Source organism: Falco rusticolus, chromosome 3 (genome assembly GCF_015220075.1).
Source record: "Falco rusticolus isolate bFalRus1 chromosome 3, bFalRus1.pri, whole genome shotgun sequence".
Classification (NCBI taxonomy): Eukaryota; Metazoa; Chordata; class Aves; order Falconiformes; family Falconidae; genus Falco; species Falco rusticolus.
In genome coordinates this window covers 114539964-114567797 of record NC_051189.1, presented here as the reverse complement: position 1 = coordinate 114567797, position 27834 = coordinate 114539964, and the positions used below count along the sequence as shown (strand labels likewise).

Here is a 27834-nt window from a genome sequence, read left to right as displayed (position 1 = left end):
CTGGTAGGACAGGCTTGAGCACGGCAGCAGGCAGCAATTTCACCCAGGAGAGCAGATTCCCAAGAGACCAAGGTGCCAGAACAGTCCTGCTCTTCACCGAGTGGTGGTAGCTGGCTGGGCACTTGCTTTTGGTCTCCCCAAACTGCCAAGTAAAACACTTCACCTTAATCCACCTTTGCGGTGTTTTAAGCTGCTATATTTAGCTTTGCACCAACAAAAGGTTAGGAGCAAGCAGAGCTGCTGCAGCTCAGCTGGCAGGAGGCACCTGGCACCTTGCAATAGCCCAGTCTATGGTTCTGCCCGCAGGGCTTGATTGATAGCTACCAATCCCGGTGCCACCACCCAGAGTATTTCATCAAAGCAAACCTCATCCCCTTGGCAGACACCCCTTATCCACTTACAACTGTGACAGCATCGTTAAGCAGGGACTCCCCAAAAACCAAGATGTGGAGCAGCTCGTTGATGTGGATCTCCTCAAAGACAGCCAGCACAGCCACGGGGTCCACGGCCGAGATGATGCTGCCGAAAAGCAGGTTGGCCAGGAGGCCAATGTGGTTCAGGCCAGGGCCACCAAGCTGGCACACAGCGTACATCAGACCACCCAAGAAGAAGGCGTTCCAGAGCGTCCCCACCACGGCGAAGATGAGGATGGTGCCCAGGTTCTCGGTGAATTGGCGCAAGGGGAGGAAATAGCCAGCATCCAAGATGATGGGTGGAAGGAGGAAGAGGAAGAAGATGTCCGACTTGAGGATGGGGGGCTTTTCACCCACGCCTTTGATGAGCCCCCCAACCAGAAGGCCCACCACAATGAGCAGGCAGCTCTCTGGAACGATGTTGGACACTGAAGGGATCACATGGAAGCCTGGAGAGAAGGAGAGAGCAAGACACGTTGGCAATGAGCCTGTAGGGTGCCCTCTGCAGGAGGACACACCTGCAGGCACCAGGGACCAGCTCCCAGTCCTCCCTGCACTCTTACTGTGCCTCGGTTTCTCCTTCTAACCCCTTTCCTCCCTAAGCTGTAAAGTGAAAACTGCAGCTTCACCAGACCCACATACCCTGGCATTGCTTCATTTCAGGCCAGAAAATAACAGCGAGTCCCAGTTCAACAGTCAGCAGCCTCCCTCTGGGCACCCCAAGGTCCCTCGGTGGACCCCCAGGCTGCCGCGACAGCCATGTGCAGCACAGGCGGTTCTCACAACCCAAGCTGTTGCTGGCTCCAGCTCTTCCATCGCAGCTACTAATCCCAGGCGCATGTAGGCACTGGCATTTACCTCCTGTCAGACAGCAGCCTGCCCACCGAGCGCCATACAGCCAGCGTGCCAGGCGCTGGCAGGAGGCAGCAGCGCAGTGCCTGTCCCCAGGTGCCCCTGACGCAGGGGGCAGGGAGGGGAGCTGGTGCTCAGCAGGTTTGAGGATGCAATTGGAACGGCTCCTTGTTCCCCTTCCTGCAGCTACAGGAGCAAGCTGGGAGGTTTCCTACGGCCAGCCGCAGCAATGCCTGCCTTCCCTGCAGGTAGGGCCGCTCCCGGGCACGGAGCAGGGACAGGACATATCCTCACAGTGCAGGGCTATTCCTTGGGGTGCAAGGCAAGAGGGAACTCTTTCCCCTTTTTGAATCACAGCACAACCCCAAATGCAGATCTTCGAGCCAGCCGTGACCCACTGGGATGACATCCATCCACCAAACACCCCACGGCCTCGGCAACACGAGCATCTGCTTGCCAGGTCAGGCAGGCAGCACGATGCCAACCAAAGCAGCACTTCAGCCATCACACTGATACCCACAGAAGGATTTTGGGTTCCCTGGATCCTCTCCCAGGCTTTATAATTATTATTTTGAAATGAGGCACATTTGTTCCCTGGCAAGGGAAGCTGTTTAAAATAAGGAACTCTTCCTTGGCATCCCATGTTCCTCTGTTCCTTCCGGCCGGGCAGCTGTGCCATCTGCACATCGTTTCACAACAGATTAAACCCCCCTCCTCCCTAACGAGCCACCATTCCCCTGATGATCCAGAGCTGCTCTGTGCTGCAGTGAGCCCCACCGTCCCCCCGGCCCCGCCAAGCCTGCAGGGACCACATCTGTGCCGTGGTGCCAGCTCATCCCTCCTCCACCTGCGCAGCTGAGTGGGGAAGGTGCCAGATGAATCCAGCTCCAATGGGAGAAGCAGCTGCTTTCACAATCCCTCCTTAAGGATGGGCACTGAGTCAGCGACCAGCCACGGCCACACACAGGTCCCCAAGGGCAGGACTAGACCTCAAATTGCTACCTGAGCTGCTGGTGCTGGCTTCGGCATGGGCCAGCCCAGCACTGCAGAGGCCGGAGGGTTCATCACACCCAAGGCTCCATGCAGGTCCAGCAGCACCATTCCAGCAGTGCCCAGGCAGCTCTGTGGGGTCTCGGGTGCTGGAGTGATGTGGGAAGGAGTCTGGGTTCTACGTTGCCTTTGTGGCAGCAGCACCGATCTCTGAGCAAATTGCTCTGTGGCCTTCAGGTTCGGGCATGAGGGGAAGCCAGGAGGAGGTGGGAAGCGTCTGAGCTTTCTCCCAGTACTCTCCCAATGTCCAGCCACCTGCATTTAGGGGCCTCCTGGTCTGGATGCAGTTCCTGATTTACCCCCACAGGATTTTTCTTCTGTCTCTCATCCCCCCGGAGCCCAGACAAGTGCTGAGCACCACAAGGTAGCCCTGGTGGGGACCTCTCCATGGGAGGGGAGGTAAGAATTCCTTTTCCAGGCACAGCTCATGCAAACACCGTGAACAACCGGCCCTTCCAGCACACCGGGCAATTGCCCATCTCAGCATATGCCAGCCCTGGCCAGAATAAGGTTTAAAGCCACACAAGCAGCGAGAAGCCTGCAGCAAATCAGTTTTCGCTTGCTAAGTACGTTCAATCATGAATAAAACACAAACACTGACAATTAAGCATCTCTCACTTCTTCCCCACAGGCCCCAGGATCCCATCAAACTGGAACATTCGCGTGCTGATGTGAATTCAATGTTTTAGAGCCTTTTTGTAAGGCCCTAAAAATACACTCACACGGGCTGCATTTTAATTATGCCTTTGATTTCACTGAATCTCAGGCATTTTTTGCTCCCTGCTTTCTCCGCTCAGTATTTTTAGAGCACTGGAAAGCTCATTGGTACCAATCTGTTGCTGGGATCCTGCTGGGATCCTGCTCTGAGTGCCAGGCCAGCATCCCACTTCGGGGTGCAGGTGATTAATAGAAAGAAATGCTCTCGCCACAGGGGTGATGCCAGGCAGGGGCAAACAGGTCTGATCCCAGCTCTGTGCCTGAATTTCTCTCCCAGAGGAAGAGGGATGTTGCAGCAGGATGCTGGGTGATGAAGATGCCTAGCCATGAATGCATCTGGGGGCAGCGGGAAGGGTAATAATTTTTGATAATAGCCATAATACCAATACTACTACCAATTAAAAACAACTTTAATAACCCCCAGGCTCCTGTTCAAGGTCGCTTTGGTAAAAGGTTATTTGCCGAGCAGGTAGCTGTGCTGCTTGCCTGCTCAGGTACCTACTGCTGCCACCCACCTGTCCCCAGATGTGGTGACCCTGCTGGAAACTGGAACTCATCTACCACAGTGGTTGCTGCAAATCCTCTGCCGCCTGCACAAACCCAGGATGAGCCAGGAGGCATGGGGGGCACAGCAAGACCCCCAGCGCTCCTTCGTTTTCCTCTGTTAAGCAGCAAGGACTTCTTGCTGCAGCAGAAGGGCAGGAAACAGCACCTGAGAGGTCCCTCTGGTTGGGAGGGCTGCACCAGCCGCACGGGAAGCGCTTCCCTAAGAAGCAAGGAGCAGTCACTGAGAGGCAGTGCCTGCACCAGGCGTACGAGTCTCCCAGCACGCTGCTGCCTGCACACCCTGAATAAACAAATGATGTGGAAGCAGAGGGGATGAGGCAGCTGGTCTCTGGCACATCCATGTCTGGAGGACAAGCAGAGATGTGCAGGAGTGGACAGGCAAGCACATGGAGCAGCTTTTCCCATGGAGAAACACCCACTGGGTTTCAGCTGGTTTTCCTGAATGCCACCAGGGGGGAAGCCCCTTGAGACCCCACTTCCCTGAGAGTGACCCACAACCCCCAAATCACCAGCATGGGGCATACACAGTCACCCAAGTTTCTTCCCTTGGAAAACAATCTCCATGAGAGCAGTTCCCCTATCAACAGCATCAACCACCACCGAAACTATTAAAAGCAAGACAAGTTGAGTAAACATCAACCCCAAGAGCTTGAGCAAACAAGGAAAAGGAAATCCAGAAGTTAATAGTTCCCATTAAAACAGCTTCTCGTCCACATCACGCACCATGGCTTGCATTGTGCCCAGCAAAGGCGACCATGGGGATCGCTCTCCACTGGTGGTCAGCTCTTCCTGGGTTAGGGGCAAGAAAGGAGCTGGGGACCGGCTTTCCATTTTAGCCGCAGCCTAAGCACTTGAAGGACAAGGGGAAATCATCATTCTCCAAATTAAAGGCATTTTGGACAGGAAAGCTGTTGCAAGGTGATGCCTGTGCTGCAAAATTTACTCTGCAGTTTCTGATCCACCAGTTGCCTTCATTTTGGTGTCAGCACATTTGCACAGGGCCATTTCTACCCAAGTGCAGGCCACCAGGAATTTTCCTCCACTAACTTCAGCGGTTGCAAGAACCACCGGTGTCTGTTGGATTGTGCGCAAGGCAGATTATTTCTCTCCCCCTTGTCCATAAAACAAGCTTGTATTTTGGAGGCTGTGGAAGCTGAACGAAGACACCCGAGCCGGCCCCAGCACTGCGAGCCATGTTCAGTCTCCAGATTTGCAAGGCCCGATCCTCACCCAGCAAACACAAGGGTTCCCATTCAGCTGCGAAAGGTTTGTTCCCACCCTACCAAGGGGGAGCCAGGCTGCTCTTCTCAAGGCCCTGGCTGCTATCAGATGCAGTGCCATGTAATATTACTCCCCAACCAAACAGCTTGGGAAAGACTCTGACCTACGTGTGGTTTTTTCCTCCTCGGCTGTATCTGGGTTACCGCAGCCCTGGCGCATGGGCCGGATGCTGTGCCTGGCGTTACATAAGCTCCATCCAGCAGCATTTGCTCCTTCACTGCTTAATGACTCAAAAGCCACCATATCTGATCTATTTCCATTCTCAGCCTGGGTGGGAAGAGCCTGAAGGGATAAGGAGGAAAGAAACATGGAGGGCAGGGTGCTGGGCACCCAACCCACACCCAGCACACCCACCCCGGGGGACAGCTGCTGGCAAAATGAGCTGGGTCCCCACAGCAGCATTTGCCTGAGGCGATGCTTCCTGCGCTGCAGATAAAGTAGAGGTGATCTACATGCCCCGAGCTGCTCACAGCAATTTGGAAACCCTTCCTCAAGGCCAGAAGGGGATGATTTGTAGCTCTCAAACCAACAGCAGCTCTTGAGGTGGCTCCAGTACTGGGAACCTACTGCAAAAGGGAGCAAGGAACATTCCCCTTTGCTCAGCCCAGTCTCATCCCACAACAGAAAGCTCTGAGGACCACAGGCTCTGTGTCCTACAGCATCTATATGGTCCCCTCCCTCCCCGCCCGATGGCATTGCCTGTCCCCACCCATGCAGGACTTCTTTCCCTTCCCATCACTTTGGTCGCTGCAATACAGCTCCATATGGCATGGGACCAAAGTCAGGCTTAGTCAGAGCTCTGGCAGCACTCCCCTAATTTTAAAGACCTCTCTCAAAGCAGTGTGGAAGAAACGTTTTAATCAAACACTTCAAAAGAACACATGATGGAAGAAAGGAGGCAAAACCTTCACGCATTTCCCTGCTCCAGGCCAGGTCTGGGAGACAGCTATATCTCCCACTCTGGGGACATTGCTGGATTTGGAGCTGTAAGAGTCCTTGCAATCCCCATGGCCCTGAAAAATACTGGTGTTAAGAGGTAATAATAATAATAAAATATTAAAAATTTAAAATATTGTTTATATATACCTATATAAAAATATATATATAATGTCAATGCTGGAGGTAACTTGCACCATAAGGTAGTGTCAGCCCTGGGGACTACGGGAACCCCCAGGCCTCAGAGCTGCCATGCACTGGTCCCCACGAGTCAGTCCCCACAGCTGGGATTGCCACCAGCCATCACATCCTCCCAAAGCTGCAGGCTGAATTTGGCTGGGGTTAACATCCCCTCCTTTCACAGGAGTAAAAGAAATATGAAGGAAGAAGGAAGAAAACACACTTGGTGTTTGAGCTGGAGCCTGGTAAACAGGGAGAGGAAGGAGGGAGGGGAGCACGTGGTGTGGCTGGAAGGGCTTGGCACGTTTACGGTTAAGCGGGATGCTCCTGCAGCTTCACCCTGGCTTCCCAAGCGCCCACGCATGGGGAACATTGCAGGAAAGCCAGGCTGCTTCCAGGAAGAGCCTGTTAGCTAAGAGGAGGCACAAGAAACGAGAACGGTTACAAAAACGCCCCATCCTCCCAGGCTTCACAAGTTTATTAGAGCAGCTGCAGGCTCCAGCAGGCAGGCGGCAGCCCCGAGAGAGAAATTACACAATTATTAACCAGGGATTAGATAGCTCTTCCACCCCCTGGATGATTTTTTCTGAAAGGAGGTAGGTGGGGGGGTTAGTAAGCCCCCTGGGTGATGCTCGTTGCAGCCCTAGAGACCCACGGGTGCTTGTTTGGGCTGCAGGGTAGGACTGAGCAGCTGCGTGGCTTGGGTGCATAGCATGCTGCCGTGCTGGAAAAGCCCTGGGAGAAGGCACAGGGTCCGGGAAGGAGGTGGCGAGGGGGAGCAGGCATGCTCAGAAGGGCTGCCCTTCTGAAGGACACTGCAGAGAGCACTGGCTGAAGGAAACGTGCTATCTCAGCTGCACCAGGGCCCCTCCAAAGGCCACTTTAACCCTTTAGGATACCAGTCTGGCAGGGTCCAGGTGGGCCATACAGAGATGCAGCAGCCCTGTGTCATCAGCAAACCCACCGACCTGGTGGCAAGGGATGTGGGCAGGTGTGGACACCCTCCCATGCTCCCGTGTGACACAGGGACCACGGAGAACCCTGACACATGGATGCTTTGGTGGATGAGCTACAAAGTCACTGATGTGTCACCAGCCGTGGGGACTAGTCATCTGCAAAGCCGTTACCCAGCACCACCCCCTTCTTTCTCTGCTTACCAGAAACAGTGGGGCAAGGAGGAGGGCTGGGACTGGGCTCCAGGGTCTGCAAAGCACTGAGACCACTGTGACCTGGCTTTCATGCTCTGCGTTTTGGGGTGGTAGAGGGTCAAGGATGTGGCGCTAAGCCCCAGCAGGGTTAAAGCTCTGTAAGGATGGTGACGCAGGAACAGAATGTTTTGCAACCAGCTCCCAGGGGAAGATCTATCTCAGGCTCCCAAATTTTGGCTACAGCTTCTCTCCATTTATCCCCCTTCCTCCTAAAAAAGGTGCTAGATTTCTCTCTTTCCCTGCCTGACCATCAGCCACTTCTGCAGCTGCCCAAAGATCAGCCAGGCTTTGCCCATTGCTGGTGGCCTCCAGCACAACCCTTGTGGGATGTCTCATAGTGGCTCGAAGCACGTCTCAGCCCTGCTGTGCAGTCTCCCTTGTAAAACGGAGCCAAATCCATCGACCTGCCTGCAAGACAGGGAGTGAGAAGCCTGGGGAAGGGCGTGCAGGAGAGCTGCCTGCACCCAGCACTGGCACAGGTAGCAGATGTAATGGGGAAGTCTCGAGGGAAGGGGATGAAAATTGAACTTGCTAGAAAGGAATTAAATAGCTGGTGATTTACACCTAAAAATAGAGCGAGGCCATGGCTCATGTCACCCTGCAAGGGGCGGTGGTAAAACCACGATACTTAAATTACATCCATTGCGTCTCACAAGCTCCAACGTCACCACCTGCCCTGAACCTCCAGCCCTACCGAGCCCAAACGCAGCTCGCTCCAGCAGCCGCTCCACTGGGACAGCACGTGTGGGGCCCTGCCGCACCTTTGGCTTCATCAAACTCTTTTCTGCTTTACCACAGAGCAGGCAGGGTTTTAATGCAGGTCCAGGTCTCCCGAGTGCTCTCCCGCAGCTCTCTTCGGACTGATTTCAGTAATTTGAGTTAGTTGGGGCAACCTTTAGAGAAGCATCCAGCAGCCTCAATGTCCAAAATGGAAAAGCTTTGATTTTTTACCCCAAAATGACATTTTCTGGTTAGAATTTGGTGGATTTTTTTTAAAGATACAGGTACAGAAAGAGCTCTTAAGCAAAACAATTTCCTCCAGATCAAACCAAATGTTTCATTCAAGCCTCATTATTTTCGTGCCGCTAATTACGAAGAAAAGCCAAGAACCAGGAAGGTAATTAATTTATACTGCTTTTTGTGACTCACTGAGTTAATGCAGATACCACACGGGCCGCACAGCCGGCATTCACCCAAACCTTGCTCTGGGCTTGGTGTGCAAAGCAAGCACAGGGAAGGAAGGGAAAAGTAAGACATCCAGCTCTAATTTCGGGGATCACTCTTCTGCACCACAGCCACCCAGGGGCAGGGGGCTGTAACCAGCCTGATGCTCAGGACTCGGGTTAAAATCCACGAGCATCCCTGGGTCCCCACAAGGTCTGTCCACCTAAGGCAAGGTTCCCAGCACTGCCTGGCTGCGATCGTGACCAACTCCCAGACCTCAGTTCTGAGCTGGATTGCACACAACACCCCTACAAGTCACGTCGCTGCAGTCAATAGCCATTAAGATCCGTTGCTAGTTGCCGAAGGTACGGGTTTATTTTCTCTCGGTGCGACATTACCATCCCCTTTGCCTACAGACTTTGCTTAAACAGCTGGGTCCCACCTTGCAGCTGCTGAATTGCTCCTTGTTTTCCCTCTCTTCCCCCCATACTGCAAACAAACTGGGGGCAAATGGAAAGAGTTTCCTGTGATAGGAGACCGGGAGCCGCCTGGTACAGCCTCTAGCTCACTCAATCTCATGTATTCAGCCCTAACGCCTACAGCGAGGCAAGCCTGCATGAGAAGGTGACCTGCCTGGACCCTGCCTGCTTTGCAGAAGATAACAGTGTTGATAGCATCGGGCCAGCCCACAAATGAGTCAAAACGTGAAAGCTACAGAACAAAAAGCAGACATCAGGTACCAGCATTCAACAGCCGCGCTGCAGCTTAGCCAGTCAGGCAAGGCAACCGATAACTTGCACTGGCCTGGCCCTTGCAGACCTTGCAAGGACTCGTGCAAACCAGCTTGGTCAAGCTCTTAAAGTACAGGCACATTAACAAAAGCAGGTAACCCTGTTAGTGCAGCATCGCAGTGTCAGGGAAGAGCCCTTCATCCCATGCAAAGGGCAGATGGCTTCTTGGCATCTCTATTGCCAGGAGAGGCTGGTGAGGGGGTTGCAGCAGGGCTGCGATGCCTGACAGTTTCCCAGTTGCACCATTCTCCTGCAGCAGCAGTTTGCAGCCAGTTCCCCTGGCAGGCACCAAGTAAATCTTCTGATGGGAGGGGAGACAAGTCTACACCCTGCACCCCTGAGGCAGCTGCAGAAAGCAGACATGCACTTGCCTTTCCCAGATCTCACTGTCCCCTGGGGACCTTTGGGAAGCAAAGCCCATACCCCAGAATAGGATAAACAGAGAATAAGCTGCAGCCAGAGCCTTCCTCCTCAGGAGGATGCTGACAGCTCCCCACACCCCGCGCACATGAGGGATGGATGCCAGGACATCAGCAGGAGCGATGCTGGTCTGGCACTCTGCAAGGTCAAGGGGCCAAGGAGAAGACAGTTCAGAGCTGGTCTGCGTACAAGGCTGTGCTGTTTCACACCTGGAGCCTTTCAGAGAGCATTTATTTAAAGCCGTTTCACACATTTTAACTGCTAGGATAAGAAACAGTCATGGGGACTGGTGATAATGGGAATGGGTCCGGCATGCTGTCAAACCTGCCATTACAGCCAGGAGGGGAGGGTGAGTAGGTGGGTACCGCTCGCCGAGCTGTGCTGCCCGCAAGCCCCTGTGCAGACAGCCGTAGTCACGGCAGGGCAAGGGCAAAGCCTCTTCTGGTACCTCAGTGCCGGCAGCAACCAGCAACCGTCATGTAGGAATGTGCCTCTAATCCTCACCATTGTGCCAGGGCCCTGCCTTCCACCTGCTCAGCACCCCCCAGGGCTGCTAGCTCCACAGAGGGCTGTACCAGCCGTGGCAGGCATTGCCTGGCTCCACAGGGATGCAGGGGTGCCAAACTTCACACCCTGTCAACGCAGCCCCTCCCAGCCACGGCCAACGTCAGCAGAGAAATACCCAAGGATGATGATGGCACTACTAGGAAAGCACAACGTTACCCCTTTTGTGTAGGGCTGGATTCAGAGATGCAGAAAGGTCCCAAAAAGATAAGCAGCCTGGGGAACACAACCAAAGGCGTCGCTGCATCCTGCAGCAGCTGGAGTCATGAGCTGCATGCAGATGAGCCCAGCTGCCTAACTGCCCTGACACCCCCCCAGAAGCAAAACGCTCCCCTTGGTAAGGGAAAGCTCATTTTCTGCACCCAAAGCCCTGCTGGAAGGTCGCAGGGGAGGAGGATGCTGCGCTGCAGCCAAGTGAAACGCAGGTGTCGCGGGACGTCGATGGCAGTGCTGCAGTGCTGCAAAGCGGGAGGAGGATGCAACAATCCCCGACGCGCAGGAGTGCTGTGAATCATCTGCAGGCACCCTGGATATCAGCCTGCCAGGATGGGCGGACCCCCTTTGCAGAAAGCTGCTGTTTACACTTATAAACAAGCTGTTTACGCAGCCCAAGAGAAGTTCAACGATAACAAGGACAGATCTCTTCCTTGGGGCCCAATCCAGGCTCAGCACAACTCACCCCTCCAGCACAAAGCTGGGGAAGGGGGTGCTGCTCCTTCATTTGCAGTTTGCCTGGTCAGCTATTCCCCTATCCAAAGGGGCTGTGTCCCTCTCCCTTCCCAAGCACCCAGTATGGGACAGCTCATGGAAGCCCACCAAAACCTTTGCATGGTCCAACACCCACGCCGGGTGGTTGGTTAGCTTTTCCCTGCAGCTCTGCAAACCAGACAGCAAATGTTCATGCCGCTGAGCCTGCAACTTTGCAGACAAGCGCCAAACAGCCAGCAGCAATTCCTCCCAATTAAACCTTGCTGCCCTGACCCAGAAGGTCTGGTCAGCCAAGCGAGCCAGCGACAGCCTGAGTGCTGCCTAATTCTCCCCCTCCTCCCCCCCAACTCTATAAGATACACTAATTAATTAAGATCAACCCAAACTAAACAGTTGGCTCTGCTGTGCTGCGTGGAGCAGCTTGCAGCAAACTCTTAATTTGGGCGCTGGCATCAGTGGGAAAGAGACTCGCCCTGCTCCCCATCTGCACCGCTCCAACTTACGTTTCCATTTGCCTTAGGCTTAGCTTTCAGTTAGGCTTAGGTTTAGAAACCAGCCTGCCCAGGGTTCCAGTCCAGCCAAGACCTCCCTACAGAGCTGGCCCTGACCTGGGGCACCCACTGCAAGAGCCACGTTTGGGGGAGACCCGTGTCCAGGAAAACCTCCCAGAAAACTTCCCTAAAACTGGCAGAGAAGTGCCAGGTTGCAGCTGTCCTCACAGCAGGGTAGGGCAGGGCAGGGCAGGAATGTTCCCTGCCTCCCTGATTCACCTGCCCCTGATTCAGCCGGTGACTTGCAGGCCAGCCCTAAAAAGCCCATTTTTCAGAAAGCAGCAGCACAGGGGCAGGCTCTTGGCAGCTCACAGGGAGCATCCACGCAGGCAGATGTCCCCGAGGGTTCACACTGTGGGAGATGATCATCACAACAGCAGGCTTTTGGGACCAATATCCTGCTCTGACCAGGCTGGGATGGACCACAGCCTGCCCCTTGCCCAGTGGCACCTTGGCTGGGTTGAGAGAGCACTGTGGAACGCTACGGGGAGGACAGGGAGGACAGCATCTGCCTCCCGGGAAGAGAAGGTGCCCATATGCTACCATAACGTGCCGTGACGGCAATCCACAGACAGGGGCATTTAGTAGAAACACTTGAGTATTTTTTTTTTCCAACAGCAGGGAGAACCGATGCAGCAAAAGCACATACCCTCATTTTATCTCTGAAGCACTCACAAGAAATTAACAGATCAATTGGGAGTCTTTTGTAGAGCTGGTATTAATTTCCTCCCAGCTGTAAAAAGGAAATGAGAGACATAAGACATCAAATGGACTTGCCCAAGTCCCCAAGTGAATGGTGTGAGAGCTGGTGTGAGAATCAGCAGCTCCCAATTTCCAGTCCTATGTTTAGATAATGCTTCTCCTTCAAACCAGAAGAAAAGCCAAGGACACTCTGCAAGAAATGCAGATATTAAGAAAGACCTAATTGCTATTAAAGACTGATAAACCTTTGGCACCTTGGACTGTCACCCAACAGCTACAGCATTTCAAGTAGGGAGGAAAACATGGAGCCAAATGGAGATGCTGCTGGAGCAAGCAGTGGTGGCATGGGACACTTCAAGGTTTGGTCCCAATCACATCTTGAAGAAACCTCTTCCAGATCCAGCTGTGCACAGCTGTGAGCAAAGCAGCTCTCCTCCACCTCTCTCCAGCTCCAGAGCTGCCCCATGACAAAATGCTGCAAAACCCAAGGTTCTCCTCTGAAGGAGCTTGGAGAAACCAGTCAAGGGTTAGGCGCTACGTGCCAACCTGGCTATTAAAAGTCTCCGGTGACTTGCGGGTACTCTAGTGACCTCGATCCCCGCTGACTACATTCCTCTAACTGGCACATTACAAGGCCACTCCCAAACCACAGGTTATGATTAGCAAACCTGTTTAAAGCCTTCAGGCATGCTCCATGCACAGTTTTTCTAAGGTGGGACCACATGAATATTTACCAGCTTGTGACATTCACTCAGCAGGAGCTGGGCATGCAGGTACAGAAGCACATGGGGACAAACTGCCACGCAAATTTCTGCTGTTGCTGCTCCAAGACTCATTTAGACTTTTTTCCATCATCTCTGGATGGGTGCATCCCACAGCCAAGCCAGTAAAGCTGGGCTCTTCCTGGCACAGGCCATTTACCCTGGAAAACCAAGTCTTCTATAGGACAACAGCATCCCCATCTAGGTTCAGATCCTTCAAAAGTATCAGAACAGAGACAGCAGCTGGACTTGAGCATTTTGAGGAGGCCTAATAAGAGAAGGTCTAGAAAAATTGCTCCAGCTCCAGGGAAAGGGGCCAGGAGCTAAACATAACTCCCAGCCACGCTCTTCCCAGATTGCTTCAGCTGTGACACTGGATGCCACGGATAGCTAGGCTAGGAGGGGTCAGTGCGGCATGTCTGCCTCAAGCTGGGAGATTTCTATACTAAAATCCTCCCAGTTACTTTCTGCACGGTGCAAAGCGAAACTCCATGCTGCTTAATGCAGATATTGAATTGCTCTGGAGCAGAAGGTACCCAAGGCAATGTGAAGAGATGGCACCTGGTCACCCAAAATAAGGCTCCTGTTGCTCTCTCAACTCCTGGCTCTCAAGCACATGGCAACACATTTAATGCATGGTTCCTGCTGGCCCTTGAAGCCTCAGGAAGAGTTAAAGCTGAGCCAGCCCAAGGTGACCACAGACAAACTCCGCAGGCAGAGCAATGCCAATCGCCCTTCCCAGGAAGGGCAGATTTCCTACCGGGAACACGGGCAGGAAAGACAAACAAAAGCTTTTCAGGAAATAACCTGTTGGTCTCCACTCTGACAGGAGGGAGGAGGTAATTGCAATTATCACTGATTACTACCGGGCTTTGCAAACCAGACAAAGCAACACGCACCACTCAGCACACGCCGGAGGTGACTTGAGAGCCAACGCAGTCACCTTCACTTCTTCCCCAGCTTTCGGCACGAGCTGCCAGCACGCTCTTACCCCACTGGCTGAGCCCAGCATGGCGAGAGCCTGGAGCTGGAGAACCATCCCCATCAGATGCCATTTCAGGCTTCCAGCATCCCCCCTCAGCCAGAACGCAGGCGATGCTATTTCACACCCAGCCAAGCTAACAGAAGAGCTCCTGGGAGCAGATGCTCGCACTCCAGGAGAGAAAGCACCCAGGAGAGAGAGAGAGAGAGTAATGCACCCCCCAGGGATGGAGGCTGCCATGGGAAAGCACTCCCAAGGGAAACTGAGGCACTAGCAGGGCTGGATACACCAGCTCTTCTCTTTAATGGCCTGTGCATGCTTAAATCTATGCCTGTGGCACTTCTGCTACTAAAATCTCCAGCAGCAGGGTGGGAAGCTGCCTTCTCTCCAAATCCATCATTAAGATTTCGCATGTCATGACTCCAAAATGCAGAATAATTCCAGGCACTGAAAAAAACCTGCTGCAAAAGGGAGTCTGCTTCTGCAAATGTGTGTCATGCAGGCTTGATAAATAGAGGTGAATTACTTCCCTACCAGCACCTTCTATTAAGCAGAATTTAAGAGCTGTCCCTTGAGGTTGATTGTATTGCGACTTTCTGGAGACAAAGACCACTGATCCTATGACGTTTATGAGTCACCCTTGGGCAACCCAAGGAAACGTGTTTGTTCTCTTCTAATTACAAAAAGTACTTTGCCTTCTCCAACCTTCCGCTCAGGGATCTCAAAACATCACCCCAACCTTAAATGAGCCTTTGGTCAGTCCCGCCCCTATCAAATCCATCACACAGGTGGGTCAAGCTGTCTTGGGAAGGAACCCCAAGCTATGGGGTGACGTATCACCAAAGGTGACACACCACCAAATTTATTCTCACTACTCCACTCCAAGCAATGATCAATCTTTGATCTCGCCTTTTCTGACAAACACACAGCAACGTGTGTGTGCATGCCCATCTGTAAAACTTTTAATTTCATTTCTTCCTTCTCAAGCAGAAACACATGTGTTCTGCCCGAGGAAAGGCAGAAGAACAAAATATGACAAGATAGCCATCCCTCAATTAACACACAACTGGAAGACATTGGAAAATTAGAAAGATAAGCAAGATATAAACCGCCATGTAGAATAGATGGCAATCGCACAGCTTGCCTAAGGGGGTACATCAGTTGGCACTGTGAAGTGAGAGGACCAAGCACCGATATTTGGTTCAAGTCACACCATTGCCACAGTTTCCCTGCTCCTCTGCTATTCCCTTTGAAGCCGGCCAGCCCAGATTTCAAAACACCGAGGTCGTTATCAAGCCTACACCAGCAGCTTTGAGCCCTGATGGGCAAGAAGAAACTGAAGACGACCCAGGCAGGCCAGCAAAGCCAGCGCAGGGGAGAGGTGTAACCCAGCTCCATCTCTGCTCAGCAAGGCTGTGTTTTCACAGACTGTTCTGGATGGATATCAGTTTTTATTTGAACAAATTAAGCCTTGGGGACCGAAAGGAGGAAAAAAAAAAAATCAAATGTTTACGAGGCAGTTGCAGTAATTCATCCTCATAATTGTTTACTTTTAAAGTTTCCTCTCTCGGTACCCACAGCTCCAACGATGCTCCAGCCAAAGACCAACTCCTTCACGACGCAGGGACAGTCTCTACAGCCTTCACTACCTCTGCAGTCTGCAGCCAAAACCCAGGACTTGCATGAGGGAAAAGGGAAAGGGTTATGCTAATGAAATACTCTTTTGCAAGCCTAACAAGCTTCTAGTTTATACAAATGCCATTGAGATGTCTGTCTGTCTTCTGCAGAGGAGAGGCTCCAGTCCCTCGGTGCCACAGGTTTACACACTTGTAACCCAAAGAACGACCCTCCCCCCTTCCCTCCACCACCACCCATTTTCCCCTTCTCCCACATATAATTCTCAAACCCTGAAGGACTCTATTTAGCCATACTAATTGCAGACAAAAGACGTGTTCTCCACCCCACTAATTCCCAAGGGAACGCCAGCACCTCTGGGTATCGTGCATAAGCCACGGCTGGGTGCTTAGGCAATTTGGGACAGAATACATGAACCAAACAGGACAAATATCAGCACGTTCTGCTCCCACCCCACAAACCACCGCAGCTCTGTTGGAGGGTTCAGGGGAAGGACAACTTCATGGCATCTCCCCAAAAGTCAGGCCAGCACCCACCTGCTGCAGGACTCAACAAGTCAATGCCCACATCCCAAATTCCACCTGCAGACACTGCAGGAAGCCAACCCATCCCTCATCCCCAGTATCAGGTGTCCAAACCTTCATTAATAAATGGGATGAAACAACAGCTTCCGTTGCTGAGTGGCTTCAAGGTCCAAAAAGCAGAACCAGGCACCGCTGTGGGTGACAGGGTCCCTGCAGGGAGCAAAGCCATGGCTGCAAACCAAGTGTAATTCTGCTTTAATGGACATTAAGGCTCACCAGGGAGGCATGGGCTGTGATGACAGACATGTTCAGCTTTTCCCACTCCATCAACCATCCCGTATTTCACAGCAGGAACCTTTCACTCTTCCAGCCCTAATTAATCTAACGGTTTTCTCAGATCCATGGAGGGAACAGTTTGGATGGTTTTTTGCTCAGACACCAGCAATGGGCAGAACAGGGAGGGAAAAAAAATGCCATGGCTGTTCCTTCTGAGATGGCAAAGCAGAGAGAAAGGGAAACCACAGCACGCGTTTGGATCATTCCCCAATAAGGAAGTGGGAACGCAACAAGTCTGCATTAGAAGAGACTGTTTAAATTATCATGGCAATTTACACTTTTGCGGCACCAGCTGAAAACGGGGAAATGTCTGGGGTGATCTCAAACCACACGCCACTTTGGTACCTGCAGCCCACACATGAAATAAGCTGGGGCTGCCACTTGTGAGCGGGTAGGTTTTAAGACAAGCGTTTCCCTCTGGCTCAGCAACAGAATCCGCATCAACCAGTCCCATGGTTCCAGCTGAAACAGCCCATGAAACCTCTGGAAGCCCTTCCCACCAGCCAAGCTTTGCTGACAGAGAGGGACTTTTCACAAGGGCATGTAGCAATAGGAGAAGGGGTAATGGCTTTAAGCTGGAAGAGGGTAGATTTAGATGAGATACTAGGGATAAATTCTTTACTGTGAGGGTGATGAGGCGCTGGACAGGTTGCCCCGAGCAGCTGTGGGTGCCCCATCCCTGGCAGTGTTCAAAGCCAGGTTGGACGGGGCTTGGAGCAATCTGGTCTAGCAGGAGGTGCCCCTGCCCAGGGCAGGGGGGTGGAACTAGCTGGGCTTTAAGGGCCCTTCCAACCCAAACCCTTCTGTGACGGCCATCCCCAGCGAAGCCTGCCCAGCACAGCCCTGCCTGGTGCTCTAGAGAAGCCAACGCTGCAGTGGCAGAAGGGCAACAGAGATAACCTCTGGCACGCCCATCCTGTATGTCAGACACACGTATTTCCAACATGATGATGAAGGCTGGGGTGACACACATCTTTCCCATCCCCTTTACAAGCCTTTCAAGTCTCACCGCAGTGGTCTCCCCATGCTGGTGGCTTTGCTCTGGCGTGTTTCTGCTGCATCTGGTCTCAAGACCCACTTCTCACATCCTATGCCACCACAACACGTTTCCGACCCTGCTTATCACCCCTTGCCCAAACAAACCCTTGAGTCCCTCAACTCACAGGGACCTCTGGGATGACCCCTCCAAAAGCCCTTGTTTCAGGGGAGGGATGGGGGCTGCTAAAAGCATTTGACAAGCACCCAAGTTTTTAGCACCCAAACCTCGCTGCCAGCCAGCTGTCACCAGCCTCTAAAAATGTTTCTCTGGCAATTTTAAAATTGTCCCTGTTCTTTTGTGCACAGAAGCCACCCTGCCATGCCCAGAGCCTCTGTGAGGCTCCACAACCCCACTTGCATCTGTCATGTCTTGCTCTTCTCTTCCCAGCTCCTATCACCAGCCCGCAGGCACCGGGAACTTCCTTAATCTTGTTCCTCCCCAGACACCTGCAGTGATGGGGACAGTCGGTACTGCCCAAAGGCAAGCACTGCTGCAGGAGCAGCACTGAACTCCAGAGCCTGACACCAGGATACCCAGTGCCCGGTGCCCGGTAAACCAGGCTGAGATGTGTCACCAAAAAACCCTCAAAGCAGCAATGTGTCCCCACATAACACACTGCCACCCACAGCTCTGGGCTCCCTTTCTGCTCGCTTAGCACAGACTCTTGCTTTCCACCAACCAGCCCCACAATCACACGGTGGTGATTTTTCTGGAAGCACCAGGTTGGCGCTGGCTGCCGTCAGACGGTCTGGAGGGAGGGGGAACACCTCAGACAACTTCCCTGACCCAGACACATGAAAAAGCTGAGCGCTGTGAAAGAAGGACAAAGAGACAGAGCAATGACTCAGTGATTGCTACAGGCTCCAATCCCAACCGGAGTACGGCATCAGGCAGCTAGCTAGTGTCTTAACGCGCATCAATGAGCAAAAGCAGGGTAGGAGAGCTCAGCCGTGAAGTAGTGCCTTGCAGGGACCCTCTGAGCAGTCTCTGGCATGGACATGTAAGAAATCAAGTCCCCGTGTATTGGGTCTGGCTGAGATGGAGTTAATTTTCCCCATAGCAGCTCTCATAGTGCTGTGCTTTGTATTGGTAGCTAGAAAGGTGGTGATAACACACCAGTGTTTCGGTTACAGCTGAGCAGTGCTCGCACAGCATCAAGGCTGTCTCTCCAACACTTCCCCCTTACCAGTAGGTTGGGGATGAGCAAGATCCTGGGAGGGGACATAGTCAGGAAAGCTGACCCAAACTGACCGCAGTGATATGCCATACCATATGATGTCTGCTCAGCAATAAAAGCTGAGAGAAAGGAGAAGAGGTGGGGGCATTTATTACTAGGTTTGTCTTCCAGAGCAACTGCTACACGTACTGAAGCCCTGCTTCCCAGGAAGTGGCTGGACATCGCCTGCTGATGGAAAGTAAGAATAAATCTTTTGGTTTGCTTCCATGCATGGTCTTTGCTTTTGCTTTATTAAACTGCCTTTAATCTCTACCCATGAGGTTTTTATTCACCCCCTGTCCTGCTCAGGAGGGGAGCGACAGAGTGGCTTGGTGGGCATGTGGCATCCAGTCAAGGTCAACCCACCACATCCCACTACATGCTTGAGCTGCAAGTTGGAATGGCCAGAATGCTCCAAAGAAGCTGGGGAGCTCTCAGATGCTGAAGAGCCATTTGGTGCAGACAGACGGCCCCACAGACAGACAACAGGGCATGCTTCGATCAAAGGCAGCTCCTAATGCAGGATGGAAATATGACTGCTGTGCGTTTCCACTTCAGAAGGTAAGGCCTGAGATGTGCTTTGGAGACACGGGTAACCCCAACTCTTCCCCAAGGTGGATAAGAGCTGGCAGCTTGCAATAAAGCTCTGGCTACCAGGCCTCAGCAAAGGGACTGCAAAGGGACCACTGTGTCCACACAGCCAGCAAAGGGACTGATAACCACAACCCACTATTTACATTCCTGAGTCACTCCTTCCCCTGAAATGGAAACGCGTTTACAGTTGGACCTGGATCCCACTGAACATCTCCCGGAGCCACATGAGCCGAAAGGTCAGTCCGCAGAGTCAGGAAACCAGGTTCTTGTGCTGAGAAATCCCCAGCCCTTCCCTACCGCTCCTCAGGGCATGGCGCAAAGGAAACCCTTACAATATCCTTGCAAAACCTTGGACACAGGCACAGAAGATTTCTGATTTGGTTGTTTTACAAAGGTCTGACCTTCTGCAGCTACGCAACAGGTTGAGACAAAGTCTGGTTGCAACCCTCAGCCGCAAACCCTTCTCCACTTTTACTGGCAAAGTTGAGCCACCTCCAGATGTGGTCTGCATGCAGCTGGTGGGGCTTTGGAAAGGCATGGTTGTGGCTATCCCTCACCCCCTCTTCTCCTACACAGTCTTAAAATACCACGTGAGTATTAAGTAAAGCAGCCAGCACCAGCCTTCCCCTTCTCTACCAGGATTAACAAAGCAGAAACAGCCCACACCCACAGGACACCCTGGGGTGACAAGTCCCTCTGTCCCAGAAAGCCACCCCCTGTCAGGTGGTAAATCCTCCAGGAACCAACATCCTTTGAGGCATTTTACAAAAACTACATCAAGAGAGGAAGGGCTCAACTCACACCTTTGATCCTCCAAATTCATAGTTAGGGCTGCTGGGGAGAGGGAAGGGACAACGCCGGGACTCATTTAAGCCTCAAAAGCTGTTTAAAGCATCAAGAGTGACGAGGGGAAACTGAACAACAGGACCAGGGTCAGGCTGCATCTCCTGGCCTGGAGAAGAGCTCTGTAACCACTTCGGAGTTCCTCTACATGGTCACTCCGCAGTATGCTAGCAGATGACACCCGTAAGCCATTCACAGGGTTGAAGACTCAGTTTCGCAGCAACATGTGGCTCAATCCCCAGCCCTAACCCAGAAAAGGGGCATCCAGAGCTGGAGAAGCCGGGGAAGGACAGTAAGGAGGTACTGAGCTGTCATGCACAGCCCACGCTGCACAAATTCCCCCTCTTGGAGAAAGGATGTTTGTCCCCTGCACCACAGAGTTTTGCAGGGTTATGGTGATGCATCAATTAAATGCACACTAGCAGGAGAGGTGGGGAGAGAGGAAGTGCCACAATTTCCTGTTCTGCTCATCAGCGCCCTTCCCCTCTACATGGAAACTGGATGCTCCAAACCCTCTCCAGTTAGGAAGCCTGGAGATGTGTATGCCTCATCTTGCCATCACAGGTTGTACTGCACACGCTTGCAGCGGTGCCTGGTTGTGTAAGAGCTATCCCTGGGTGAAAAGAAGCATATTTTGCTGTTCCCGAATGACATCCTCTGATCCAGGGTGGTATTGACGGGGCCAGTATTTAGACACCGAGCAGTGAGACATTTTTGCAGGTCATGCACAGAGGGAGCCTGAGTATTCAGCTGTACCAGCAACTTGGAAACTACGTGCCAAGACAACATGAACAAGCAACGCTATCCCCTTCAAAACCCTGGAGAGGAGGCCAAAGAGAAGGATGCCCCAGGACTGCTTTGCTGTTGAAGCCCCTGTTAGAGGTGTAGGTAGCCTAAGGTACGGATTTTGACATAATCAGCATCCCTGGAGCTCTGCAGAGCACCTGCCATCTCCAAAGGACCCTTGCCAAACTTGCAAGGCAGCTCCTCCTAAAATATACCCCTTAAACACGCAGTCTTGCATAATACTTTTAACACGTAAGAACCGACGGTGCTCAGCTCACCGCCAGAAATAACTTTTCCTGCAGCACAAATGAGTCCTAACTTCAGGCAAGGGTGGCAGAAACAGCTTCACACAGCAACCCAGTGCAGTGCCGATGACAAAGGGTACCTGTGGGAGGGGGGCAGCCAGCGGGCAGTGATGCCCCTGTGCCCCCCACCATTTACGTCCCTGGGGAGCCGCTTTCTGCTGCCCATTCTGGTGCTTTCCAGCAGTGGTTTCTCAAAGCACACCCCAAGCAGGGCCGCAGGCCAATGCTGTTAGCCCCTCCTTTCTTTACCAGCTTCCGCACAGATACTTCTGATTTCATCACTCTTTGCTCTCCGAGGCAGGACTGAAAACGCAGTGCAATAGCCCCAAACAGCTAGCAGAGGTCGCTTAGCATGCACTGGGTAAGCCCTCGGAAAGGAGATTTCCTGGCTGTGTTTCCTATGGCAAGGTACCTTCTAGCTGAACGTGCCTTAAATCATTTTGGGCAAAGCCAGGAAAGGATAAACCCCACAGATCTCACCTAGTTCCACTCTGCCCCAACCACTTGTCTCCCAGACAGGCAGGAAGCCTCTGGGTCTGAAGTGTTTGCAGTCCTGCGCCTACACGTAAATAAAACACCCAGGAGGGATTGTGAAAATGGGGCTTTACCTGCCTACGCACGCTCACAGCAGGCTGGGAAGGGGATGAGGTATTTTTAGGAAAAGCTGGGCAGGGAGGATCTGAGCTCCTGGGGGTGTCTCGGACCCCACCAGGCCAGGCCAGGGCATGGTCTCCAACAGGCACCAGCTTAAAAAAGCTCCCAAAGCAAGATTTCAATCAGCAAGCTGGAGCACTCCTGTTAGCATTATTAAACCACTGATGGTAACTGAGGAGCAAAACGAAGGAACACAGAGCTCCCTTCCCTTCTGTCACCCACTTTAAGGCAGGGACAGGCAAACATTTCACCTGCCCTCTTGGCTTTATCGCCACTAATAGGACTGGGTCCAGCTCGACCTCTGCACTGCTGGAGGCTGGGTCCAGCACGCTGGTGCCAGTGAGTGTGGAGCAGTTACATCACATCACACGCTTTGGGGTAATTCGCTTGGTATTGATCCAGCTGCAGAAGTTTGGAAAACACTTTGTCACCAACCCCAGTGACTGATGCTTTCCCAGAGCGAGTCATTGTAACGGGTGACTTTTCCCAGCCCCCTGGCTCCGATGCTGTTATCTTTAATGCAGGAATCCTCAGCACGTTTTGCAGCAGAGGCAGCTGCCTACCCTGGTTTGCTGCGGAGTGGGAGGAAGGGGAGGCTGAAGCACTAGATTTTTAAGTGACTCTTCCAAGGTTACAAAAGGCATCTGTGGTTGAGAAAGGAAGCAAAGAAACAAACCAAACGCTTCCTCCCTGCTGCTGCCTGAGTGCCAAAGGGAGGAAAGCAAACCTGGTCCAAGTAGGAGATGGTCAGGGGTCAGGGAGCACCTTCAGCCCCGCTCCTGGAGAGCAAGATGAGCAAGCCCGTGCCGAGCAAAGGGGCTGGGGTGCCACTGCCCTGCCTGCCAGGCTGATGCTGGAGATCCAAGGTCGTGGGGAGAGGGTGCCTGGGGGGTCGAGTAGGATGTGCAGGGGAATTTGCCCTGGGATGCTTGGGGGCATCCCTCCCTGGGATGCCTGGGGGACCCTCCTTGGGATGCTGGGGGCTGCCCGTCCCATTCAGCCGGGGGGTCCCACCCTGGGATGCCTAGAGGGCCCTCGTTGGGATGCTCAGGGTGCCTGCCCCATGAAGCCGGGGTCCCTCCCCGGGGGTGCTGGGAGGTCCCTCCAGGGTGCCCTCCCCCCAGGACCCCCCGCCACTCTGCCGACATACCCAGCTTCATGAGGCAGGCCAGGAGGATCCAGAGGGAGATCTCGAAGGGGATGCGGACGTGGGTGTAGTCGATGCCCAGGACGGGGAAGGCTTTGCGGGGCTTGGCGTGCCCCTCGCCCGAGCCGTTGGCCGGCTGCTTGTTCAGCGGCAGGATCTCCTGGGCCGAGGGGGGCGGCGCGGGGGTGAAGCCCCCGATCTGGTCCTCCGGCAGCCGGGCCGGCTGGCCCTGCGGGGGCTCGGAGCCCAGCGCGGGGTTGGCCTGCAGCCCCAGCAGCAGCAGGGCCCAGGGCAGGGCGCGCAGGGCCGCGGCGCCCATGGCGGCGGGGCGGGGGGCGGCGGGGGGGCTCGGGCGGGCGGCGGGGCCCGCCGGCGGCGTGGGGCAGGAGCCGCCCCGCCGACAGCCGGAGCGCAGCTGGGGCGGCCGCGGCGCCGGGGCTCATCCCACCGAGCGGCCGGGGCGGCCGCGGGGAGGAGGCAGGGGCGGAGGCAGCGCCTGCGGCGGCGGGAGGCGGGCGGGGGGGCCGGGGAGGATGGGGCGGCCTGCGGGGCCCGGGGCCGCTGCGGGGAGGGGGATGCTGCTGGGGGGGGCTGCAAAGCGGGGTGCAGAGGGGGTAGCGGGGGTGCTGCTGGAGGGGGCGGGCTCTGCAAACTGGGGTGCGCGGGGGGAGCTGGGGGTGCTGGTGGAAGAGGGGGTGCCCTGCGAAGTTGGGTGCAGGGGGGAGCTGGAGGTGCTGGTGGAGGGGTGTGTCCTGCAAAGCGGGGTGCAGCGGGGAGCTGGGGGTGCTGGTGGAAGAGGGGGTGCTCTGCAAAGGTGGGTGCAGGGTGGAGCTGGGGGTGCTGGTGGGGGGGGCCCTGCAAAGCGGGGTGCAGAGGGGGGAGCAGGGGTGCTGGTGGAAGAGGGGGGGCCCTGCAAAGCGGGATGCAGAGGGGGGAGCTAGGGGTCCTGGTGGAAGAGGGGGTGCAGGGCAAAGGGGTTGCATGGAGGAGGGGATGCAATGCAAGATGGGGTGTGATGCCGGGGGGTGCAGTGCAAAGGGGGGAGCAGAGAAGTGGGAGTGTGCTACAGCAAGGTGAGATCCAACTATAAAGGGGATGCACAGAGGCAAGCAGTGGATGAGGGTGCAAGCCTTAGAGAGGTGCAAGGCAATATGGGGTGCAAGGAGACAAGGGGGTGCAAGGCAAAGAGGATATGCATGGAGGCACAGGGTGCTAATGTTGGATGCAAAGAGGCACGGGGCGGGGGGTGAAATGCAAGGAGGGGTGCACATAGATGGAGGGGTACGAGTCAAAGAGGCCCTAATGCAAGGGCAAGGGAGTCCGAAAGAAAGGGAGGGAAACAGGATCTGCAGACTGGCCTGGCAGGTGCCCGCTGCTGGAGGGGTGCAGTGGGGTGACACAGCAACACACCATGCCCAGCAGTGTGGGAGTGGCAGGGAGACCTCAGGTGCATGGCCCAGCCAGGCCTCACGGGGCCAGCAGAGCAGCCACCTGCCTCCTCTGTGTTTGAAGCTTGGAGAGGGACAGCCATGGTCTGCTGAGCCTCAGCGGTGGGATTTGTGGAGCAATGACTTCTAGGGGGATGGGCCTGGTGGGCATTGGCTGCTATTCTGGACCAACATGGTGCTGTAACCTCATCTGTGCTTGTTGGTACCATCATGCCCTTTGCATGGGTCAGCAGCGTAGTCTGAGTCACCAGGAAATCTGATAAGGCTCTAGTAAAACCACTGGAGTAGTGTGGGGGGGTTGCTCAGCACCGTGTGACTGGGCTCAGCCACCCTGATTTCTTGGCTCTGCTACCTACTTCCTGAGTGTCACGTGTGTGTGACTGGAGCAAGCAGAACCAGCGGGAGTTTTGAACTGATTTATTAGTTAAACTTCAGGGGGCAGAGGAGCCTTTTGGTGAAGATGCAGCCCCTAATCCTTGGAGTACTCTGCGGGGAAAGGCATAGGCCCTTGACATGTCACATGGTAGCTAAAACTCGAGCTTTGAAGGTTACACTTGCTGGTTTGCATTGGTTACATTTTTGTTTTAAGATGGTGTCAGCTCCCAAAGTGCTGGTGGTTGGACTCGCTCAGGGCAGGCTGCAGGGAATGTGGCCTTTCACCTTCCTGGCAGACAGGAGGGGAGCGCAGCAGCCTTGCTGCAGCTCTTTGGTGGAAATCATCAACAAACGTGACCCGTCAATTAAAGTGAATCATCAACGTGAGCAGGAACCAGCTAGGTGTGTCAATTCCTCTCTTCCGCTTGGTTATGTTCTGGATAGTCAAATTAATCTGTTTTAGCAATTAAACAAGAAATCCTGAGCATTTCTCATTTTGAAAGGGCTTAGTCATATCTGGGGGAGAAGCCTGATCCTAGACGACAGCAGTTGGTACTCGATTCAGCTGAAGCAGGACCGTGCACTGGCAGCATGCAGACAACTAGACTTGTTCAGGAAAAAACACTGGGGGGGGGGGGGCGGTGTTTTCTTTCGGGAACGGTTCCTAGAAGCTAACACTGATACAATATTCCCATTAAATAATTGAGTCAGATTTTTCTGCCTCCTCTTGCCTGGATCAGTCACAACCTTAGTGGGTTTGTCTGAACCGGGTATTATATCTTTGCCAATGGGGGACGCAGCATCAGATTAACTCTTGCTACTTTGGCTGGTACGTTCCCAACTTGCTTGGCTGAATGCTACTGGCCGGACAAGGGCCTGGCAACCTATTGAACTCTGCAAAGGAGTTCAGTTGGTGCAAGTTCTTGACAAAGTGGAAAGATATTCCTGCTTACTCCGGATTGGGAGATGAGGACCTGGAGACATCCAGTTAAATCTGTGTTCCCAAATTAATCCATCAGCATTGCAGCACTCTGACAGTGGCAAATAATCCCAAACAGGGCCTTGGGGCTTGAGCTGCCTTGGGGCTTTTTGCAGTTATTTGTGTCTTCTGTGTTAGGAGAGCAGTCCAGTTACCTCCAGCTTTTCATGGCCCAGCTGAGATGCTCGCCGTGATTCTTGGAACTTGCACTGGGAGGGAGTGTAATTAGGATTAAGCTTCTTAACCTGCAAAGGGAGAGCAATACAACCACATGAACAGGCAGAGGGAGCTTTAAAAATGTCCCATCAAGCAAATTACATAAGTTACAATACACCAGAGCTTACCCTGTTGTATCTTGGAGAGCAAAATCAGACTGTGTATATAGCTAAATTCATAATTGTCTTCCTTGGCCCCTGGAAATACTTCACACCTCCTGCACCTTGAGCAGCTGTGCAGCTTGGCACCTTCTCTGACCTAGACACCTGCATTCCCCCTGCTCATCCAGGCCATGCAAGTGTACAGAGCTTCATAACCCAGCACATGCTGCTGCAGTACCCAGCAAATGCCCAGTTATGTTCACATGTAAATCATGCAGAATTTGGCCTTTGTATTAAGAGAGTCCTCTATGAAGCTTTGCTATTCTGTTGTAGCTTTGATCAGAGGGTCTAAATATTTTCCAGCAGATGTTAATCTTCAAAAGCTAAACATCATTTACATTGCACAGGGAGGTAAACTCAGGAAGATGCCAAAGGGAAGTGTTTTCTGAAGTCGTGCAAGGAATCTGCAGCAGATTTGCTCAAAAAACCCAGGAGTGCAGATCTTGCTGTATATATATGGCTGTAGCCCACACTGGCTAGAAGAACGTGTCTGTATGTTTATAGTCCATTTCTATATTAGACCCAGATCTTTCTTTCTCATCCTCTGTGCATTTATTAGATAAAGATGAACTGGGGGGCACCACTACCTCTCTTCCCGTTTACACTTTGCCCCTGTTCCCCCATCCCCGCTTGTGATTGCTGAGCAAAGTGGGTGCAGGTCAGGCTTTCTCTCTCAAATGATTTTCTTTTTCTATTGTCTACCCCAATAGACAGCACAGTGAAGTAGGAAGTAGAGGATGCACGACTCTGAATTTTATTTCAGCTGCTCTAGTCCAACCACTTCAACCTGCAGACAAATCCTGCTCCAGCTCCAGTGCTTGCTGGCCAGATGTCTGCAGGACAAATGGTGTTGCTTCTCTCTCACAGAATAAGATCTGTCTATGAACCTGTGTACGTGCGTGCTGTGACTATGTAGCACGGGGTGTAAAAAATAATTTTTGTGTGTATGTTGTGTTCTTTTTACGCTGAATTTTCTATTTTTTCTGTGTATAGCACAGATCAAGGACAGGCATTAAAAAATGCCTTCTGCATGACTTAAATGGCTTTCCCTGTAAGAAAGGCAAGTCCAACTCTCAGGAAATTTCATCCCTTGTTCCCCGTGCCTTTCTTTGGACTGAAAACCCCACAGCCCTGTTTCAAGAGGATACTCTCCAAGGTGATGTTTATCCTGCAGGAGGTCAGGTGCTGGGAGGAGGATGCCTTGTTTACATTCCTCATCGTGCCTCCAGTTCCCTTTTAGATTGCAGGCAGGAACCTACAGCTCTTGTCCTTGTACCCCTGGTCCTGCTTGGCTTCAGTCACCATTACGTCTGTCCGTCACCAGCTTGGAAAAAAATCAAGCTCCTGTGCCCCAATTTTCTCTCCATCAGCAAGTAAAACTTACATGTCAAGGGCATCCAAAGCCTGCCTGATTTTCTATGTAGAGCTTTAGAACCCCATGAGGATGGCATCTGAGAAAAGAAGATAAAACCCCATTGTAAGGATGATAGTGATGTATCCCAGTTATTATTTGTTTAATTAAGAGTCTGGACAGATGCAGAGGCAACAATTAACAATTATCTTCCGTAAAGAACTTTGACAACAGCTGAATAAGTTAATAGGTTACGAGATGAAGACAAATCATTACAGCTAATGGGTGATCTGTCATTTATGAGTCTGGAGGTGTACGGGAGAGTCCTCACGCTTCCATGTAATATCTGATTTAAGGGGCTTTTTGTTCCTTCTGTTA

At 53.1% G+C, this 27834-nt stretch overlaps 1 protein-coding gene across 1 annotated transcript in view; it reads right to left on the bottom strand.

Annotated features, from left to right (window-relative positions):
• The window catches only part of SLC9A1 (solute carrier family 9 member A1), a 31491-nt gene extending 8125 nt beyond the window's left edge, over window positions 1–23366 (bottom strand). The window contains exons 1-2 of the mRNA XM_037381508.1: window positions 22930–23366; window positions 402–862 (exon numbers count right to left, since the gene is read on the bottom strand). Coding sequence (XP_037237405.1) covers window positions 402–862; window positions 22930–23245 — 777 coding nt within the window. The 5' untranslated portion in view covers window positions 23246–23366. The remainder of the gene's footprint in view (window positions 1–401; window positions 863–22929) is intronic.
• Window positions 23367–27834: the final 4468 nt, after the last annotated feature.